This window comes from Epinephelus moara, chromosome 22 (assembly GCF_006386435.1).
Source record: "Epinephelus moara isolate mb chromosome 22, YSFRI_EMoa_1.0, whole genome shotgun sequence".
Taxonomy (NCBI): Eukaryota; Metazoa; Chordata; class Actinopteri; order Perciformes; family Serranidae; genus Epinephelus; species Epinephelus moara.
This window is the reverse complement of record NC_065527.1, coordinates 25,178,055-25,196,379: the sequence shown is the minus strand read 5'-3', so window position 1 is coordinate 25,196,379 and position 18,325 is coordinate 25,178,055. Positions and strand designations below refer to the sequence as shown.

At 42.1% G+C, this 18,325-nt stretch overlaps 1 protein-coding gene across 1 annotated transcript in view; it reads right to left on the bottom strand.

Annotated features, from left to right (window-relative positions):
- The window catches only part of LOC126383730 (exostosin-1c), a 107,968-nt gene that overhangs the window by 78,311 nt on the left and 11,332 nt on the right, over nt 1-18,325 (bottom strand). The window contains exon 2 of the mRNA XM_050034367.1: nt 15,641-17,031. Coding sequence (XP_049890324.1) covers nt 15,641-16,587 — 947 coding nt within the window. The 5' untranslated portion in view covers nt 16,588-17,031. The remainder of the gene's footprint in view (nt 1-15,640; nt 17,032-18,325) is intronic.

The following is an 18,325-nucleotide window of genomic DNA, read 5'->3' as shown; positions in this document are numbered from 1 at the left end:
TGTGACCATTTTTATCAGTTCTCAAGTGGTCTGTGTAACAAATGGCATCGACCCAAAAAATGCCGCAACAACATATGAGACATAATTGAGCAGGGGAATGGCTATCATATACTTTCATCATAATGTTCTAAGCCTTTATACACAATAAACTTCCAGAGTTTGAATATGTTTATTACATATTTATAACTAAAAAACAATGCTGAAATCTGAAATCTCAAATTAATCTTCAGGTTCCCAGCTTTTAGATTATGTATACCACTTCTACATATACTGTTGCCCTGCTATCTCCCCCTAAAAACGGTTAAACAAGCAGTATACAAACTCCAATAAAGGAAGATGTATGAGTGAAATAAATATGTAATATACATGGTGGGTTATGAAAAAGTTTGCATTAAAAATACTAGCGGTTGCTTAGACCCACTCTCATCCAAATCCCAGTTTAACCCCAATACCTCACTGCGTTACTAAAAACCAGGGTACATAGATCATTTTAACACTGATGGTGCAGCATATATTAGTGAGTCCTTTGAACCCTCCAGTGGTCTGGATTATCAATATGTATCAGTCATTCATCTCAAGACCGGCCAATCGCAGCGCTTCGTTCTACATCAAAGAGTGAGAAAAAAAGAGGCTGTTATTAAAAAGCCTTTTCATCTCATTGCAAACTTACTACACAATATTTTCTGACCTAATTTTACACCATATAGCTCAGGCAATTTAGAGGTCCTGTGAGGAAGCGCTAGAAAAAAATCTTCAGAGTTTGTTTGGGACAGCCTAATTGAGGCAAAATCTGGTCTGAGTGCTGTGTGTCTGTAAGTAATGATTCGGCTGCTGGCTTCTTCTCCACATTAATTGTTTGAACTTCCACAACCCCGAAGAGTTTCTGAATATCTTTCTTTCTGGTAAGGTTTTTAAAACATTATTCAAAAACGTAATTATCTATAAACAAATGTGCCTTTCACTTTTCCCCCAAATTCGTTATCATTTCTCCCTCGATATCACAGAATTTCTCGAACATAAGGCAACCAAGGAAGACAGAGATATCACTAACCTCTCCACTAACCTCCATATTCTCTGAACCATAGACTCTTACAGAATGTGTTAAGGTCAAGGGTCAAATAGATGCTATCAAAAAGAAGTAAACAAGTGAAATCCAGGCCACTGAGCGGAGGTTCAGCTCCTTAACTGCATAAGGAATGAGAAATGTCTCCCTTCTCTCTTTCTCTCTCCAAACTGCATTGTCATTGTCAAAGCTTTTACGCTCCAGTTGGCCCGGACAAAAGCAAGCAAGGTCGCCAGAGGCTTTTCCTGCTATGATCGCTGTGGTGTTAGCCGGGGTTGATAAAGAGCCCATTAGGACGCTGAATGGGCACCTATTAAGAAGACATCCACACTAGTGAGGGAGCCCCGGGGCCAAACGGCCTTCCTTAAGAAACCTGATCGGCACCTGACAGACAGGAGCCGCCCACTCGATATATACCAGAGTTTAAAAGAGAAAACAAAGCATGAGCTGAGGTAATTGAGAAATGAGGAGCTGGTAGTGAAAGATGCATGAAACTCGTGTTACTTACAGGCCGTGCAGTCAGCAAATAGTACAGTGCAACCTTATCCAAACCTCAGACACCCAAACAGGCAGACAGAATGACTGAACAATTGCTCATCGTGTGAGGTCTATAAAATGATGAACCAAGTGATACTAATATAGTTTACATCCTCCACACGTGTGGCCAACTGCAGTGTGAAGTAGAACTGTCGAACGCAACCCCTTAATTTCAGCACCAGAAGGTGGGGCCTTGAGTCTGGCCCAGCCTGAGTCATTATAGCTAACAAAATTTTCAAATCTAAAACTAACTGGAAGCTTGAAGCCAATTTTTTTATTTTTTTTTTTTTTGTTACATCGAAAGCAATCATAACAATCAACCATTAAAATTGGCTCATTACTCTGCCCTGATGTGACAAGAACACATTGTTCTGCAAATTTTCACAAACCACATATATCTGGAGAGAACAGAAGAGCCAGACCCTGTTAAACTGGCAACTATTAAAAGTTTTCCTTTACCTGTTTGCTTTGTATTCTACATTAGTCTCTATAAACAGATATCTGCATTTGTACGTACACAACATTAGTATCTGAAGTATTCTGATTTCCGTTTGTAGCTCGAGTAACAATTGACCAGTAAGTTTTGAGTGGCTTTTGGTTTCCTGCAGGTAAACACTCCGTGTCAAGCGCAAAAGAGGCAGAGGGTACTGGCCGAAATGCAATCTCCGAACCCATCCACAATCATTTGACAAAGATTTAGGTTTTTATTAGCTTTTTTTCTAATTCATCTGCATTGATATGCAGATATATGTTTATAGAGATTAGCTGAAATGAGCTGCACATGGAAGAGGAAGTCTTGGCATGGAAATCCACTTGCTACACTGGATCTCCTGAAATATTGGCCGTTGCCCCCAGAGAGTTCATTGTCATCAGACTGATTGCCGATGGATTTCGATATTGATTCTTCATAGACCCACAGTATGCACATGAAAATGGTAAATGGATGGACTTGTGTTTGTATAGCACTGTCCTAGCATTCCGACCACTCAAAGCTCTTTTACAATGCATGTAGTCAGACATACATCTGTACACTGGTGGCTGAGGCTACCATACAAGGCACCACCTGCTACTCAGTTAGACATTCACACACACTCAGACACCAATGGCACAGTCGGATGGCACAGCCGTCAGGAGCAATTTGGGGTTCAGTATCTTACCTAAGGCTACTTCAGCATGCAGACTGGAGGAACTGGGGCTCCAACCGCCGATCTTCCGATTAGTGGACAACCTGCTCTACCTCCACAAACCCGACCTGAATATGTCAAGACCATCAGGCTGGGTCAGGCTGCAGACATCCTTTCAGAATTTGTATCCGCACAAGCTCACAAACCAGGTTTGAACCTTCGCACCTTCTCCTTTACGGCAAAAACTCAGAACAGTTAAGTTATATTTACAGATATCAAAACGTTTTTTCTATTTAATTTGTCCTAAGATGATAAATAGAGAAAAATGTAACCGTCTCATCTATGCCTTGTCCTGCGTATTAGTACGTTTAGCTTTGGTCAGCTTTCCAATCCGCACTTTCTTTTGAAAATGCTAATACTCACACATACTGCCATAACTATTGTCATAACTTTGAGCCAAATCTCCCACATTATCAGTGAGACGCAGAGCCCCTACTGTACCTGCACAGTAGTCTATCTGGATTAAAGAGATCTTGAAATCATTTGAAATAAACTGACGGTATGCCTGCCAGGATTTTCCACTAGTCATGGTTTGTAGCTCTGTGACCTGTGAGCTACTATTGCTTCCAAATTCTTTTTGATGATCAGTCGCAAAGAGATACATTTTTAAATCATCACTGTTTTCACATATGTCTGTAGTAAGTGAACACAGCGGGGTCAACCAACAGACAGAGGATATTACAGGTAAGGTGATCTCCTCTGAAGCAGCTGGACTGTATTAGCTGGACTATATGACTAGACTTTATGATTTTTTGGATGGAGAGACTTGAAAAATGAAGGCCAGCCTTTACTGGCAATATCAAATGTTGAGCAATGAGCAACAACAATGGAGGAGAAATATGATAATATACTGTACACATATTAATATGTGTTTTCTTTCATGAACCAACACTTATCGACGGGTCCGACCTCTCTCTCAGCCTTTCCTTTCATCCAGAGCAGGTACTCTACCTTGTGCCAATATTTTTACTTCTGAGGACACTCCACAGCAACCAGACACAACCAAAGTGTCTCAGCTGAAAAAAATGCTGCTCCTCCAAAGCCCTTTCAAGTGCTCCCAGCTGGGCATTTACTGCAGAGCATCTGCCGTTTTCTGGTGAGAAAAAACACTTTGGTGGGCCTAAGTCTATATTTCCCAAAATGTCAATGTACTGCTTTAAGCATTTATTGATAGATTGCCAACCATTTGGCCAGTGTTCACATGTTCTATTTGGTAATAATGCAGTTATAGATGTGGTAATCCATTAAAAAACTAAACTGTAGCCCTTTTCCAGAGGGTAAGTGGTTGAACGGTCCAAGAAATCAAAGAGGAAGTCATTATAACTGATGTATAAAGCTTTAAAATTGATTTATATAACATTAAAAAACATGTTGAAAAGGTACCTTACTGTTACTGTTAAAATCATATGGTTATGAATCAATCCGTCAGTATAGAGTAGAGACTGATTGAAAACTGCAGGTGATTATAGAGGCTAACATGCTTGCAAACAGCCGGTGGTCAAGACTCCTGATTTGTCACTTCTTACGGAGTGGATTAGATGAAACCTTGTTTGACACTTTGAGGCTCATCTACTGTAAGATCTCTCCTCTCCTAACCTTCTGCATGCTGTCCGGCTCATCAAAACATGCATGAAGGGTGAACAGTGGGGGGATGGGGAACATAGTGTCAGAGCAGGAATGCCTAGATTAGCAAGTGAGAGCAAAGAAGGGGACAGTTCGTCACTGTTTCCGAGGATGCATATGTGCATCCATGTGCATGTAACCAACACAATAGCGTGCAAGACAATTGTGTGTAACACTACAGACAAAGCTGTGCTGTCAAAAAAGTTCGCCTTCATGGAGAGGAAGGGTTCTGTTGATGAATTATGCATACCGGAGCTCAGAAATATGGTAGGAGGCCTGCACTCAACTGTAGGAGGACTCTGTTAAGTACAGTATGAAAAAAAGTGAGAGTAGGAGGACAAGATGTTGGGAGAAAAGTTGAGGCTGTGCAGAGGATACATACTAAGAAGGTGTGAGTTCAAGACAGAGAAAGAATAATTATTTTAAGCTGCAAAACTCCTTACACACGCATGTGTACGTGCACCCATGCCACATTGTGTCTATCCCAGCAGGTAGATTTGCAGGTGTTTTTAATGCAGGGATTAGAATTAAGACTTCCTAAATGTAGGTAAAGCCTGGGCGTGGCGGATATGTCCACCAGGCATTTTGTCCTATTACATTTTCTGATCTAGTATCTAAAAGCAAACATTGTTTTTGCCAGAGCTTGTAAAACACAAAACCGTTGAGACCTTGATTGCCTCATGAGATGGTGTGGCTCCAGTGTCGGTGGTTTTGCTTCTGCTTGTAAACAACAAGCCTTTGCCACACTGAATGCCCTCAGAAAAGACAAATAAATTATAGTTTTGAAAAATGGAGGCACAAGCCTGACGAGAAACTCCGACAGAAATAGCAGCATTTAGTAAATCAGAGGCTGCAAATATGACTCAAGATTTCTAACAGTGAGCAGCGGTGGAGAGAACAATGAGGGGATGAAGATTTAACCTCAAACGTGTCATGAGAAATGACAAGGTTGCGACGGGCTTGTGTGTAACCAAGAATACAACATTTCGCAAGACTAAGGAGTGAAAGCTGTGGCAGTCTGGGGAGCTGCAGAGGAAGACTCTCAGAGAGCGCAAAGCTCCGCCAACACTGTACGCTCCTCCAAGATAACGTTACAGCCAAAGAAATCATTCCCATCAGTTGGAAGTGAAGTTAAATTGATTCTGTGACCTTGCAAACAGGCCTTTTGGATTTGGGATCAAGTCTCTCTCATAGTTGCGGTTAAAATGATAATGGAAAACGCTGGAATTTCAGATTAGGTCAAACCCAAAAACATAATAAATTATTCCTTGGCCCCAGTTTCATCTGTCCAATAAAATTCATGGCAGTCAGATAGAAGTGCATGATAAGATATCTTGCAACAATAAACATAGAATACCTTGGCAACATAAAATTCTAGTCTGGATGTAATAAACTGATACAAATTTACTCTGAAATCAAACTAATCAGATTACAAAATGCATCCACTCATACTCCTTTCGCTCCTGTGGCCATATTTAACTCCATGAAATCCTGCACCCACTGTGATCAAGGGTTGGGCTATATGTAAAAATTTTCCAACAACTGCAGTTTGGCGGTATATTCAAACAGGTGTGTGTGTGTGTGTGTGGTGCAGATGTTTTTGAGTGGCAAACTTTCTACATGCTCGATTAGCTTTTTTTAGTCTAATAAATAGAAAAAATAACCCACAAAAATAATATTTTGACTCAATACAACCTTCCACATTCCTCTACATGCTGTTATTCCCTCTCTGTCTCTTTCTGCCATTGCTCTGCCACCTGAGCAGCAGCTCTCACTTTTTTATCAGAGGCAGACCATTGAATTAGGAAAATAAAATGACAAAAATTGCTCCAGAGCTGGTGAAATACAGAAGCCAGTCTTCGATAGCTGATATATATGTGTGATGAGTCATGCTTTTGAGCCTCCTTTTAACTCTAGTCTCCACCAGCTATGTTCACCAACAGTGGCGGCTGCTGGTCTTTCAAACGGGAGAAGCTCACTTTAAGTTTACATCATAAAATTTGTCATATTGTAGCGAGGCAGAAACTTATCAAAGGAACATTTAATTGAAGCCGTTTTTTCAACCACACTCATGCCATAGAACCACAGCAAAACACACCTCAAAGATTTTCAGATGGGTTTAAAATGGTGATAATGAGCTACATCGCTTATGGAAATAAGGAACTCTGGACGGCACGCTGTCAGAAGACTTCACTCGCAAATATCCGCATAGGACTGAGCTCAAAATGCAAAGCTCTGTCAGTCACAAAGGGGTTCAGCCTTTTAGACAATTCCTCCAATCAGCACGCATACACCGATCATCCTCCCCCACCTACTGCTCCATTAGGTCCCAGGGAAGCTGAGCCTCCCTGGAAGTGACGATTTTGTGGCATTTATCCAATGACCGTCTCACTTTGCTGCATGAAAAAAAAACCTGCTCAGCACTGTCTCATAGGAATGCTTGGAGGCTCCGCATTCACCGTGCTGACACGAGAATGTATGACAGGGAGGTTGCGTTTGAAAACTGGTGATAAACAGCTGACGTTTGAACATCACAGTCATGATGTGAAACGCATCCTAGCACATGTTTAATGCAGTGTAAATTCTTATTTTAATGTAAATTCAATAGTGCATATTTGACCATTTCTACTATGAAATTTTAGGGGAAGTTCAGCCTCCCTTGTTGTCTCAGAGCAATCGCCCCTGTTCACCAGCTAGCTGCTAACTTTGTCTATCTTTTGGTGCTGTGACTCCTTAGAGTCGGAAATAACCAATGGTCCAGGGCCAGTAATTATAAAGGTCAGTAATAGTGGTCCCATGCAGAAGTTGGTTTTATGTAGGAATATGGTTATTAGAGTGATTTAAGATAATCTACATTTTGCCAGCAGGTAAGTGCAAGTATAAAGTAAAAAATAACAGTATTAGGTTCAGTGGTAGGTTTAAAGATTTTTGAAATCAGACTTCTACACAGAAGAGCTTGACTCATTTTGACAAAAAGAAATTAAAAGATGGATAAATTAAATTACATAAAAATATTTGTGACAGTTGTGACTTCAAATGTAAGACTATTTAATGACTTTCAAGGCGTAACATTTACTAAATTTATTTTAGGACTAGCAGACACCCTGGCCATGGACATATTATTTATATCTATGACTGATACTTAAAAAAAAAACAGCAGTCGGGGGCCACATTGCATACCTGAACAGTGCATGTGTGTCGTGCTACCCCTTGCTTTTTATGTTTGACGTAAAAAGATGTTTGAGCAGCCGACACAAGTGAGCAGCTTGGTTTGGCTGCGGCTCATCTAGAGATTAGACGCGTATTTTTTAAGCGTCAATCTGTAGACAGTTTTATTGACCTCATACACGCACATGAAAAGAATATATATAAATACCTATTTTTAACTCACCTCCTGTTGCATTTTCAAATTAAAAGCCCTCTAGCATTTTTTGGCTGCTGGGCCCATGAAAATATACATCGGGCCAGTAAAACTCTGATCCAGTGGCCCTGTGGGGCCAGTGAGGGAAAAATGTTATGTTGGACACTGCTGATTCTAGCAGCTTTAAAGAAAAACAAGATCAATCAGCTACGTTGGCCAGCGAGAAAGCAGGTTAATTTCATGCCCTCTGGACAACCTTTGCTGCACTGTTGGAGCACTCTGTGACTTTATAAATATATTTGACCAGACTTCACAAAAGCAGTGGAAGCGAGGAAGACTGATGTGTGGGATTAGAAAGATACGAGCTGGAGACGAGGAAAAAGAACGGAGGAAGAAGTGTACAAGTGCCAGAGAATCACAAGGCTGCCTCTCATTTCCAAGTATTCTAAACAGAGACAGCAGAGACGGGCCACACAAACCACACACACCCACACACACACACTCAGACCACAGCATCTTCAGAGGTACAATTTCACAGGCCCTAATTACAGTGGGCTGCAGCATTTCTTATTTGGTTTGCCAAAATCTCAAATTGCACACACTTTCATACAGCGTTTACAGACCCAGACACACACAACTTTGCATGCACACAATCACATATTAGTTCAAATTGCGTATGTGTGGAAGTAGTAACTACACAGCAATGGGGGGCTTTTTTTTTCTTCTGCCAGCAGATAACAATGACACTGTTTTCCTTTGCAATGCTGATTCAGTTTTCGAGCACCACATTGAAATCAGAATTGTTAAACTGTATTTATGTGCACATGACAGCATAGCAGTGTGCAAATTTCCTGTTCAAATTACACTTGCATGAGAGCATTTCTGAAGCATTTCCTTCTTACTTTTAGCCGATATATCATTAAATCGGTCTCTCTTGCAGTTGTGTTTTGTCTGATTAGTATTCTGCATTCATCCTGAACTGTTACCCAGGTTTTAAAGTCTGATTGCTCACACTTTCTCTTTCAACAACCTTGAGTTCCTTCAAGGAGGGTCATGAATAATGACCCATCAGTTTCCAACACCATACACCGAGGCCGAGGCCATTTAAGACAAACAGAAGGGTACAGCATTTTGCCATTGCACGTCCTCCCCGTCAGTATAATCTTCCCTTCCTTCCTGTCCATCTCTGTTTAACCCCGTTCACAAACACACACTCGGTTCTCAGTTGGTCCGAGAGGAACCTGAGAACTCTGTGTTTTCTGTGGTACCTTTTGCATCTCCTAAGTATCCCTGTCTTTCTTCCTCCCCTCTCTGTTTTTCACACTCTTGCTCATTTACATTCACTGTACAATGCACGTTTCTCTTCCCTTTCTTCGAGAATTCTCTAAAGTGAGGGAAACTAGGCCATTAGGCTGCAGCACAGCTTCTCCCTTGCTTCAAGTATCCCCTCTTTCTCTGTCTTTCTCTCCCACTTTGTCACCCTCCCTCCTGCCCCGTTTCATTCTCGCTTTTTCCTTAAGTTGCCTGCGGTATCCATCGCTCTTTTCCCCCATTTTTTTGTAATCTTTATCACATGACATTCTCCTTTTCTTCCCTTCTGTCTTGCTGCTCTTATTGCCTTGGGTACCACTGTGTCCTACCTCCAACTTGTCTCTTTGCTGCTTCGTTCTGTTTCCTCTCCTATCATCTATAATCCATGTGCACGCGCACGCTCAAACTTACACACCAAATTCAATAGACCCGAAAAGTATTTCCAGGCACCTTCTGTTCCTATTCAGATTTCTTTTCCCCCCATGGCACATTTTAATGGGATTTTTGGGCGCCATTTACCAATCATTCCTTGCTTTAAAAGAGTAAAATTGTGTTAATAGAAATGGCAGGGACAAAGGTATTTAAACTTAATCCATTTTTTTTAGAACTATTCTGCTAACAGCCATGGAGATATTATCATTGTTTCATAAGGCCAAAAGAGTGAACATTATGAAACTATTCAGCAGTCCAGCACAAAACTACAGAAGGGCAGCTTCTTTGGTAGTGAGTGGCACAGGGATGTGGTTTAAATCTGCATTAACAATTACTCTGAATGTGTAAATGTGTGTCTTCCTTCCAACATGGGTTGGACACTGCTGCAGACGACTTTGTTTGGTGAACAGGCGTCTTTGTTGGGGATGATTCTGGATAATCCAAAGACCCCTACTGTGAACACATTTCCATGAGATTTTTTTTTAAGACCAAAAAAGTATGCATTATTAAACCTGCTGATAGAATGATCTGTGGATCATAAAGTAAGTGGGATGCTGCTTCTAGAAAGATGTGTTGCTGCTGAATTTTCAGTGTTGTAAGGGCCAAAAGGCATCCTATTGCCCTTCATTGTTTTAGAGTAGAGGCAGAAATCCTCACATGCCTCAAATCCTGGGATAAATAGAAGCAAAACTGCCTGCAAGTACATAGATACCACAAGGGTAAGACAAAAAAGGTGTTGTTTTTGGTGATATGAGGAAACCGACTAAGTGTTCAGCATCTGTTGTTCAGCAATGATGTGTAAGGAACTACAGCAGAAGACTGAAGTCTCTGTGGACTGTGACAACCTGAGATAAACCTACAGTATGACAGCACTCTCGTTCGTATGATGAGCAATGGTGTGCGGTCAGTAGGGCGATTTCTAACTGACCAACAGACTATGAAATTACAATCAAGGAAGGCCAGTTTGAGTAATAAATCCATGAGTTGGTTGTTAGTTGTTTATAATTAGGGCTGGGCTGTATATATTAAGTTATATATCAATATCATCATATGAGACTAGGCATTGTGTTAGATTTTAGATGTCATTATGCTGTCAGGGTTGTCTTTTTTTGTTTTAAGGGCTGCATTACAGTACAGTGATGCAATTTTCTGTACTTACCAGGTGGTTCTAGTTGTTCTTTTATTTATATCAACCCTACAATATCTCTGCAATATAGATATCAGAGTATTTGGTACAAAAAAAAAACCCCCAAAAAAACAATTGTAATATTTGATTTTCTCCATATCACCAAGCCCTACTTATAATTATTAGTTAATGAGTTGTATCATGCTATTTTAGCCATTTTATCATTTTTTATCAAGAAAAATACAAATTAGGTTCACTGTAAAAAACAAAACAGTTTGGGTTATCCTTGGGGGCAGTTGCAGTCCTATTAATTATCTTGTGCATTTAAGAAGGGGGTGGGATGTTCAGGTTTTCAAATGATGTCATGACGGTCTATTGATCTGTCTGCCTGAGCACCCCTCCCTCCTACTTCCTCCGCCTCCCCCCTCTTGTGCCCTTTGTCCGTTGGTTGCTGTCTCGTCCAGGTCCCTCAGGGCTAATCTGCTCGTGTACCAGATGCATGCGCTCATTAACCTGGTGCCACCTTCTAAGAGCCTCATTGACCGTGACAGTCTCTCAAACACAGACACAATCTCATGCATATATAGCAGTGACAGTCGCGCACACAAACGCACATGCTCTGCTTGGTGACTTGGACCGTTATTATTAGCATACTGCTTTTTCAGGTGCAAGATTTTTGGCAAAACAAGAGAGAAGAGTGGAAGAAAAGGATAGAAAGATTGAAGGAAAGACATAAGAGAGAGAGAATATGCCAGCAGACAGATGGAGAGGCGAGGGTGTGTCTCACATGGGTTTCAAACAGAAACCTTGTTTGTTTATTGTTCCCTTTTTTTTTGGTCATTTGGTTTCAACAGTTTCCATACTCTCCCCTCTGAGACCCACTTCTCCCCTACCCAAAGGGAGATTTCAAGAGAGATGGATCCCTCACCTTTCCTCTATCCCCCCCCCCCCACATCCCTCCATCACACCCCTCTCTCTGAAGCTAAAAGCTTCCCGTTTCCACAGAAAGAAACTTTATACAAAAGGGAAGGGGGGAAAAAAATCATCCAGCTTTTTGTGCTTTTCTAACAAACGGCAGCTGTCCCTCACGCTGCCTCCCCCATTCACACCCTTACACCCTCAGAGCCATTGCCATGTCCAGATCTACCACTAAATACCACATGGGACCTCCCCCACTATCCTCCCCACCCCACCTCAACCCACCCCACACACCCCCTGCCCACCCGGGTGTCTGAGTAGCGGGCTGTGTGGAATAAATGAGCTCATTCATACAGTGTTGAGCAGCTCCATCCCTTTGCTGCCCAGCCCAATGTAAACAAGCCTAAGGTAGGTAGTTATAGGCCACAGGAGCAAGGAGTGTGTTTGGATCCCAACCATCACAGAACTGCTGTTCCCAGGTTAAACGATATTTGAAAAGTCCTATTGCTTTGAGCATTCACTTCATAGCATGTGAAAACAACTTCCTCCTCCCAGTGAATTAGATTTAAATTGGGGTTTAGCAGTTGGAGTCCCTTACACCAGAAAGGTTTGGTCAGTCCTACAGAGAAGAAGCCTTTCAGTGATGCAGATACAGTTAAAAAAATAGTACACTGTAAAACTATACAGGCCAGGCACTGATTAAAAAAAATCTTCTATCATTAACTTGAATTGTTTAGTTAATTTCAAGTAAATTTAACTTAAAATGTCTAGCTTCTATTTCACATTTAAATATGAGTCATTTGATTTAAGAGCTCTAAGAGCTTTTGTAACTGGCTAGCATGTCCCATTTTGTATGATAGCCCTGGGGCAACAACTGCCTCAGCCAATCAACGTTTGTGATGTCATCAAAGAGACCCCTGCTGCCAGTGCCCTGCAAAATACAGAACCAACAAGGGAAAATGGCCTTAGCATGGAAATGCTAGCGCACTAAAGCTAGCCCATTGACTTTAGCAGCCAGAAACATCTATGACCCACTGTCCCTTTGACAATCCAAACAAAGAACACAATTTCTTGTAGTGGCCTTTCTAAAATGAGCAGGAATAAAAGTTAACATTTGAGTAATCTGTTGTGATCGAGGAGTTAATACTAAGCAGCTAGCGCCCTAGCTGGCTAACTGTTAGCTCACCTTTGCAAGCTAATGTGAGCTTATTTCCATGGTGGCAAAATACTAACAATTAATCTAAAAAGCAAATATATATTTTAATGTCTGTAGTAGCAGACTAGTGTAAACTTAAGTAAAACTTTCAGGGCACTGATGACATCACAAACATTGATTGGCTGAGGCAGTTGTTGTCCCAGGGCTATCATACAAAATGTTGTTCTCAGGACCACTTGGCAAAATCAGGACGTCCCTAGCATGTTAGCAGCTAGAGTAGTCCAGTAACTAGACCTGTGAAAAGTCACTACGTCACCAAGCTTTTTCCACACTTATTCGCAACCACATGGATGAACCTAAGTGGACTTTTTTGCATGTAGAGGCTATAGATGTTCAGGCAAGTATCGGAAATGAAACCAACAACAAAAAAAAAACAACTGAACTAGAACATTTTAATTAGCTTTAGTCCTCCACAAATCTGTTTTGATTCTCACTGCTTTTGACTTCCCTTTATACTAGCTTTTAGAGTATGAATAAGACAATGAATTATTTCCCCCAAACTTTCAAACACTTAAATTATCCTTTTCTATTCATTGTCTTATAATGGAATATGGCTGTGTTGATCACTCTAGCTTTGCAGTTTTACTGTTGAGGAGTCGACTCTAACTTTAATAGACACTTTGGTGTGGCTCTAACTCCTTATTCTCATTCTTCCTTTCACTGAAATCCATCTTCTCCTGTCTATGAATGTTCTGCACCATCAGACTATCCTTGGTATCTGTGTACGAATGGACAGGCACAGACTTTATAATGAGGAGCTCTGTCAGCACTTCAGCTTCAGAGACTTTCATTGCAAAGTGTAAGTTAAGCAAGAAGGAGTGAAACAGAGGGGCTGAGGTATAGGGCAGTATAGCTCCTCTAATGCATATCAACTATGCAATGACTACTGTATAGAACAGAAGATAATGACTTAGCAAGAAACTAAACCCTTTATACATTTAATATAAATTTCCGGAAAATCTGAATGACAATTTCTGCGCTAAAAAAAGTTCCTATTGTGTACATGCATCTATTTCCATCTGTTTTTAAAACACTGTCTGAGCTCCAATAAACCAGTAGGAGAAAAAGTACTCTGAAGATGAGATATGTTTACCAAGCTGCTGCTGCAACATGTATTAGGCAGATGGGTGTGTTTCCTAAAGCTTTTCATTATTAACTCAACAATGGCACTGGCATACTTTAAAACCACTCTGTGAAAAGGTTTATACAGCACACAGGGCTCAAGTGGAAATACAAACTGTATAATGGTATATGCTTTTATACAAACTGTCTATAGCACACTCAAGCAAAGGTCATATGCTTTAATGTCCAGTGTGTAGGACTTAGAGGGGTATGTTGGCAGAAATGGAACATAATATTATAAGTATGTTTTCTTTAGTGCATAATCAGCTCAAAAGAAGAATCATTGTGTTTTATTTATATTTACATAGGGAGTGGGCCCTCGTCTACGGAGATTGCCATGTTGCACCACCATGATTCTACAATGGCCTAGAATGGACAAACCAAAAACTGGCTCTAGATAGGGCCATTTGTGTTTTTATGTTTTCACATTGGCCACCGTAGTTAGAAACCCCTCTGTAAAGAAATATGAAACTGCTTTACTGGTTTAAATCACTGGGACTGTTTGTATTGGAGACGAAGAGACCTCTGTGGATAATTCAGCTTGCGGTAAAGACCCCCTGAACGTCTGGATCAGAAATAAGGTCAGCACGCATTAAGTATCAGAGAAAACAGGTTGGCACACATTAGCTGAAGCTGGGCGGGCAGCCTGTTCGCAACAGGCCAAACAATGTTGGAGAAACACTTTTAAATAACCGAGTCCATGATGAACACTAAAAAAAATTTAACAAAGAGGAGTTTAAGCTGGTTGCAATCTGCAATCATCACAGCTAGATGCCAAAAAAATCCCCCTAAATCTTACACACTGTTCCTTTAAATTAGCTGGGTTTAATAGTCAAACATTACTCCAAGTATTGCAGATGCTGCTTAACACTCATTTCCCAATGTATTTTATCCACTCCACCCCCTCATGTAATTAGTAAACTAATTAAAAACCAAAGTGGAAATGTTAAGCTCATCTCCCATGCAACAACAACAGCAAGAAAACCTTAAGACAAAATGGACAGACTGACTTTAAAAGAGAATAACCATTCACAGCTCACACCCATCAGCGGTTTATTCTCTGAGGTAATCAGAGATTTCACCAAGCCATTCTCTGTGGTGACCTTTGCTCTGGCTCTTTATGCAGTGCAGTTTCAGTTGTAATTAATTAGCTGCAGCTGTTTTTTTCTTGGTCTTATAGTAGTAAACACCCAAAAACAAAATGGAAATGACCGCATTTTCCTCACAATACTCATTTGTTTGTCTAACATACTGTACAATTTATTTACACTCTGAATAATAGAGGAGCTCAAGGTCAGCTGTTAGGAGTGGAGCACATTACAACCACTGTTTAGCTGTTCTTTTAACAACACTAATGCAAGAACTGCTGTAAATAGTGACCTGAATCTAAATTTCCAGAGACTTGTCTAAAATCTTTGATCTCGAAAGCAACTGCCAAACATCATAAACCCAGACAGTGCAAAACTTGTGCAGCCATAAAAAAGAGAGACAAAAATAACCAGTGGGACCCAAAAGCTACACTGCTTGTAGAAAATCAGTGACATCTAAAAGACCAATAAAACAGCATGTTAAGTTCAAATACAAAGTCAAACGGAACAACACCACTGTGTATTTCCCATAAAAAAATAACACTTGACATTGTTTCCTATAAATCCCTGCATAGCGCCACAGTCCCTTGCACCTTGCTTCTCATTTTAACATCACGTCATTACTGCCCTCCCCACTGGCCATGTGATCACTGACTTACCTCTCATATTCCAGGTTATCATGGTCACAGCGGGCGTCTTTGTGCTTCTCCCAGTCCTTCCCATGGCGGCATGTCGTCAACGACACAATGTCCTTCCCATTGTGGATGTGATGGAGTGCGTTTCTGGTGTCTGAGCCAATGCCTGTCAGATAACGCTTCCCCTTGAACATCAGCAGGTACTTCCTTCGTGGGGGTATGGTGTTTCTCACCAGCCAGCCCCGCTCTCCACCCTTCTGTGGGTGATCCTTTGAGAACAGCGGGATGGAGACGTCAAAGCCTGGCCTGAAGTGTTCTGTGTTGAGGCTGGCTTTGGCTAAGATGGCCTGGCCGATGTTGAAGCCCAGGTCCTCTGTGTAGTTAGGCCAGGTGCCTGAGTACAGGTTGAAGATCAGGTGGTTCCGCCCGTCATTCCACAGCGGGTAACCACGGATACGTTCATCCACATTGGGCACAAACTGTCCTGATAGCTGGTCCCGATCTAAGGTGTCTATCCCGAGCACGAATAGGCATGCTTCACGGGGGTCTGATGTGTAGTAACGGGACTCACCTATGGACGTCAAGATCTTCCTGTAGCTTTCTGACACACGATCATTTTTCTCTGATGGATATATATACACCCTGAACCCTTCCCTTCCTCTGCGGCGACATCGTGAGAAGTCAAAACAGGTCTCCATGCGGCAGCGACTGTCCTTATAAATGGCAGACCAGGCCTGACGGCGCTGGCGGGGCGACTCAGCCGTCCCAGGGTCCGTCTGGAGCTCATCCAGGTGGGCATAGCGGGGTAGGAAAGCCCTGTCGGTCCAGTTGGGCCAGGGGCGCACCACTTCACCCCGCTGGCGTGTCAGCAGCCGGAGCAGACGTAGCTGGACTCCTCCACCCCAGTAAAAGAGGACCAGCCAGCAGCACGCACACAAGCCCAGCAGAACATACTTCTTACGGGCCTGCATGGGGGCCTGTCACAGTCTCTTTTTTCCGCTCGGTCTCTCTCTCTCGTCCTCTGTTTTTCCTCTCCTCTGCCCCTCAGCTCTGTAGCCTCACAGGGGCGGGGGACTGACTTGTGATTTCTAACAAGGAGGTTCTAACGAAGGACAATGCGTTAACAAGGACATCACTGCCTCTGAGGGTGGCCCAGTCCACTCTGCCATTTAGAATGACGCAATCTGAGTTACTGACTCCCCTCTCTCAGTCTCTTTCTGCCTTCCCCATTTGCTCTCCACTGTACTCTCAGATGTGTGTATTAGCCTGTGTCTGCTGTGGCATGCGCTGCTTCTGTGTGCATTTCCTCCGCTGCCCAGCCCGGTTGAGAGTGATGAAGGGTGATTTCTCCGCTCTCTCAGGCCAAGCTTGCTGCCTCATGGTGCCTGGCGCGACTGCCGTCTGCAGGGCCCCTCCTGGGGAGAAGTAAACAAACAAGAATACAGATCAGTACACAGAGGGAGCTGCCGCAACACGGAGACTTGCTCCGGGATTAGTCATGAAACTGCTGTCTCAAAGCAAGATGCCATAACTAACACCTTTGATTGTCCTACGAGTATAAGCATTCATTTGCTTTTCATTTTGGCCAGACATGTAATCTGCAACCGCAATAGCATTTAATACACACATATAATCAAATGTCAATAAAGTAGCACAGCTGGGTAATGCTTCACTGGCAGCACAGGGTTTTAAACTGTCAAATTTTCTCTTCAGCTAGAGCTCATAAAGAGGAAAGTGAGGGAAAAGTACAGCTCAGTACACTTTCAAAAAGCCATCCATCCCTGATTACCCACACATCAAAACCATCTCTTCCTGAAGTCCACCTCCTCCCATCTGCATCCCTCTCTGGCCTCCACATTCCTGTGAAAAATCTGGATATTCACAGGCTCATATGAGATGTGTGCTGACTTCTGGAATCGTCTTATACAGGACTAGATATTATCATGCTCTTCAAGCTCCAGTTGAACTGAGCCAGATACAGTTGAGGTGAAGTGAAGGAGAAAATAAGAGTGTTTAGCATCTGAAATGGAGATTTGGAAACGCAGAAGGAAAACAGAGCAACTTTATGGTCCTGAAATGTCCGTCCACCTTGGAGGGAACGAGTGAAGGCTTTTTTTGTTACATTTGCAAACTTGCAACGGTTTTTCAGTCTCATATTTTTTGCCAAACATCCCCCCATAACTCCCCAGCATGTACAGTATATGGTGTGTGTGTGTGTGTGTGTGTGTGTGTGTGTGTGTGTAGGCTCACAGTGAAGGGCAGTGTTCGTACTGCCAGCTGCCACACAAAGGCAGCTTTCAGGTCTCACCTGGCCGCTCTCTCTCTCTCTACCTCTCATTCACATTCCCCGTGTCTGCCTCTTCTCCAGCCAAGCAGAAGTGATGCCTGCCTTCTCTGCTTGCAATAAAACAAACAACACACTGGTGATGTGGGTAAACAATGCATCATCCGATTTCCCCACCTCAAAAGGGTAGAGGAAATACGAATTTATGTGTGAATTTAACTGCTTTTACTTATGATTGTAATTTGTGGGTGTACTTTATGTTGTTTAGTGAGTGCTGTTTTTAGCTTGACCACTGTTTATCTGCTGGTTTTCAACAGGAACCATACACTTAAGTGTTTCCACACATGGATATATAAGGAGATCTGGATACAGCATTGGGGGCGGGACCCCATTCATGCACGTGAAGCCAAAAACATTCAACTGCC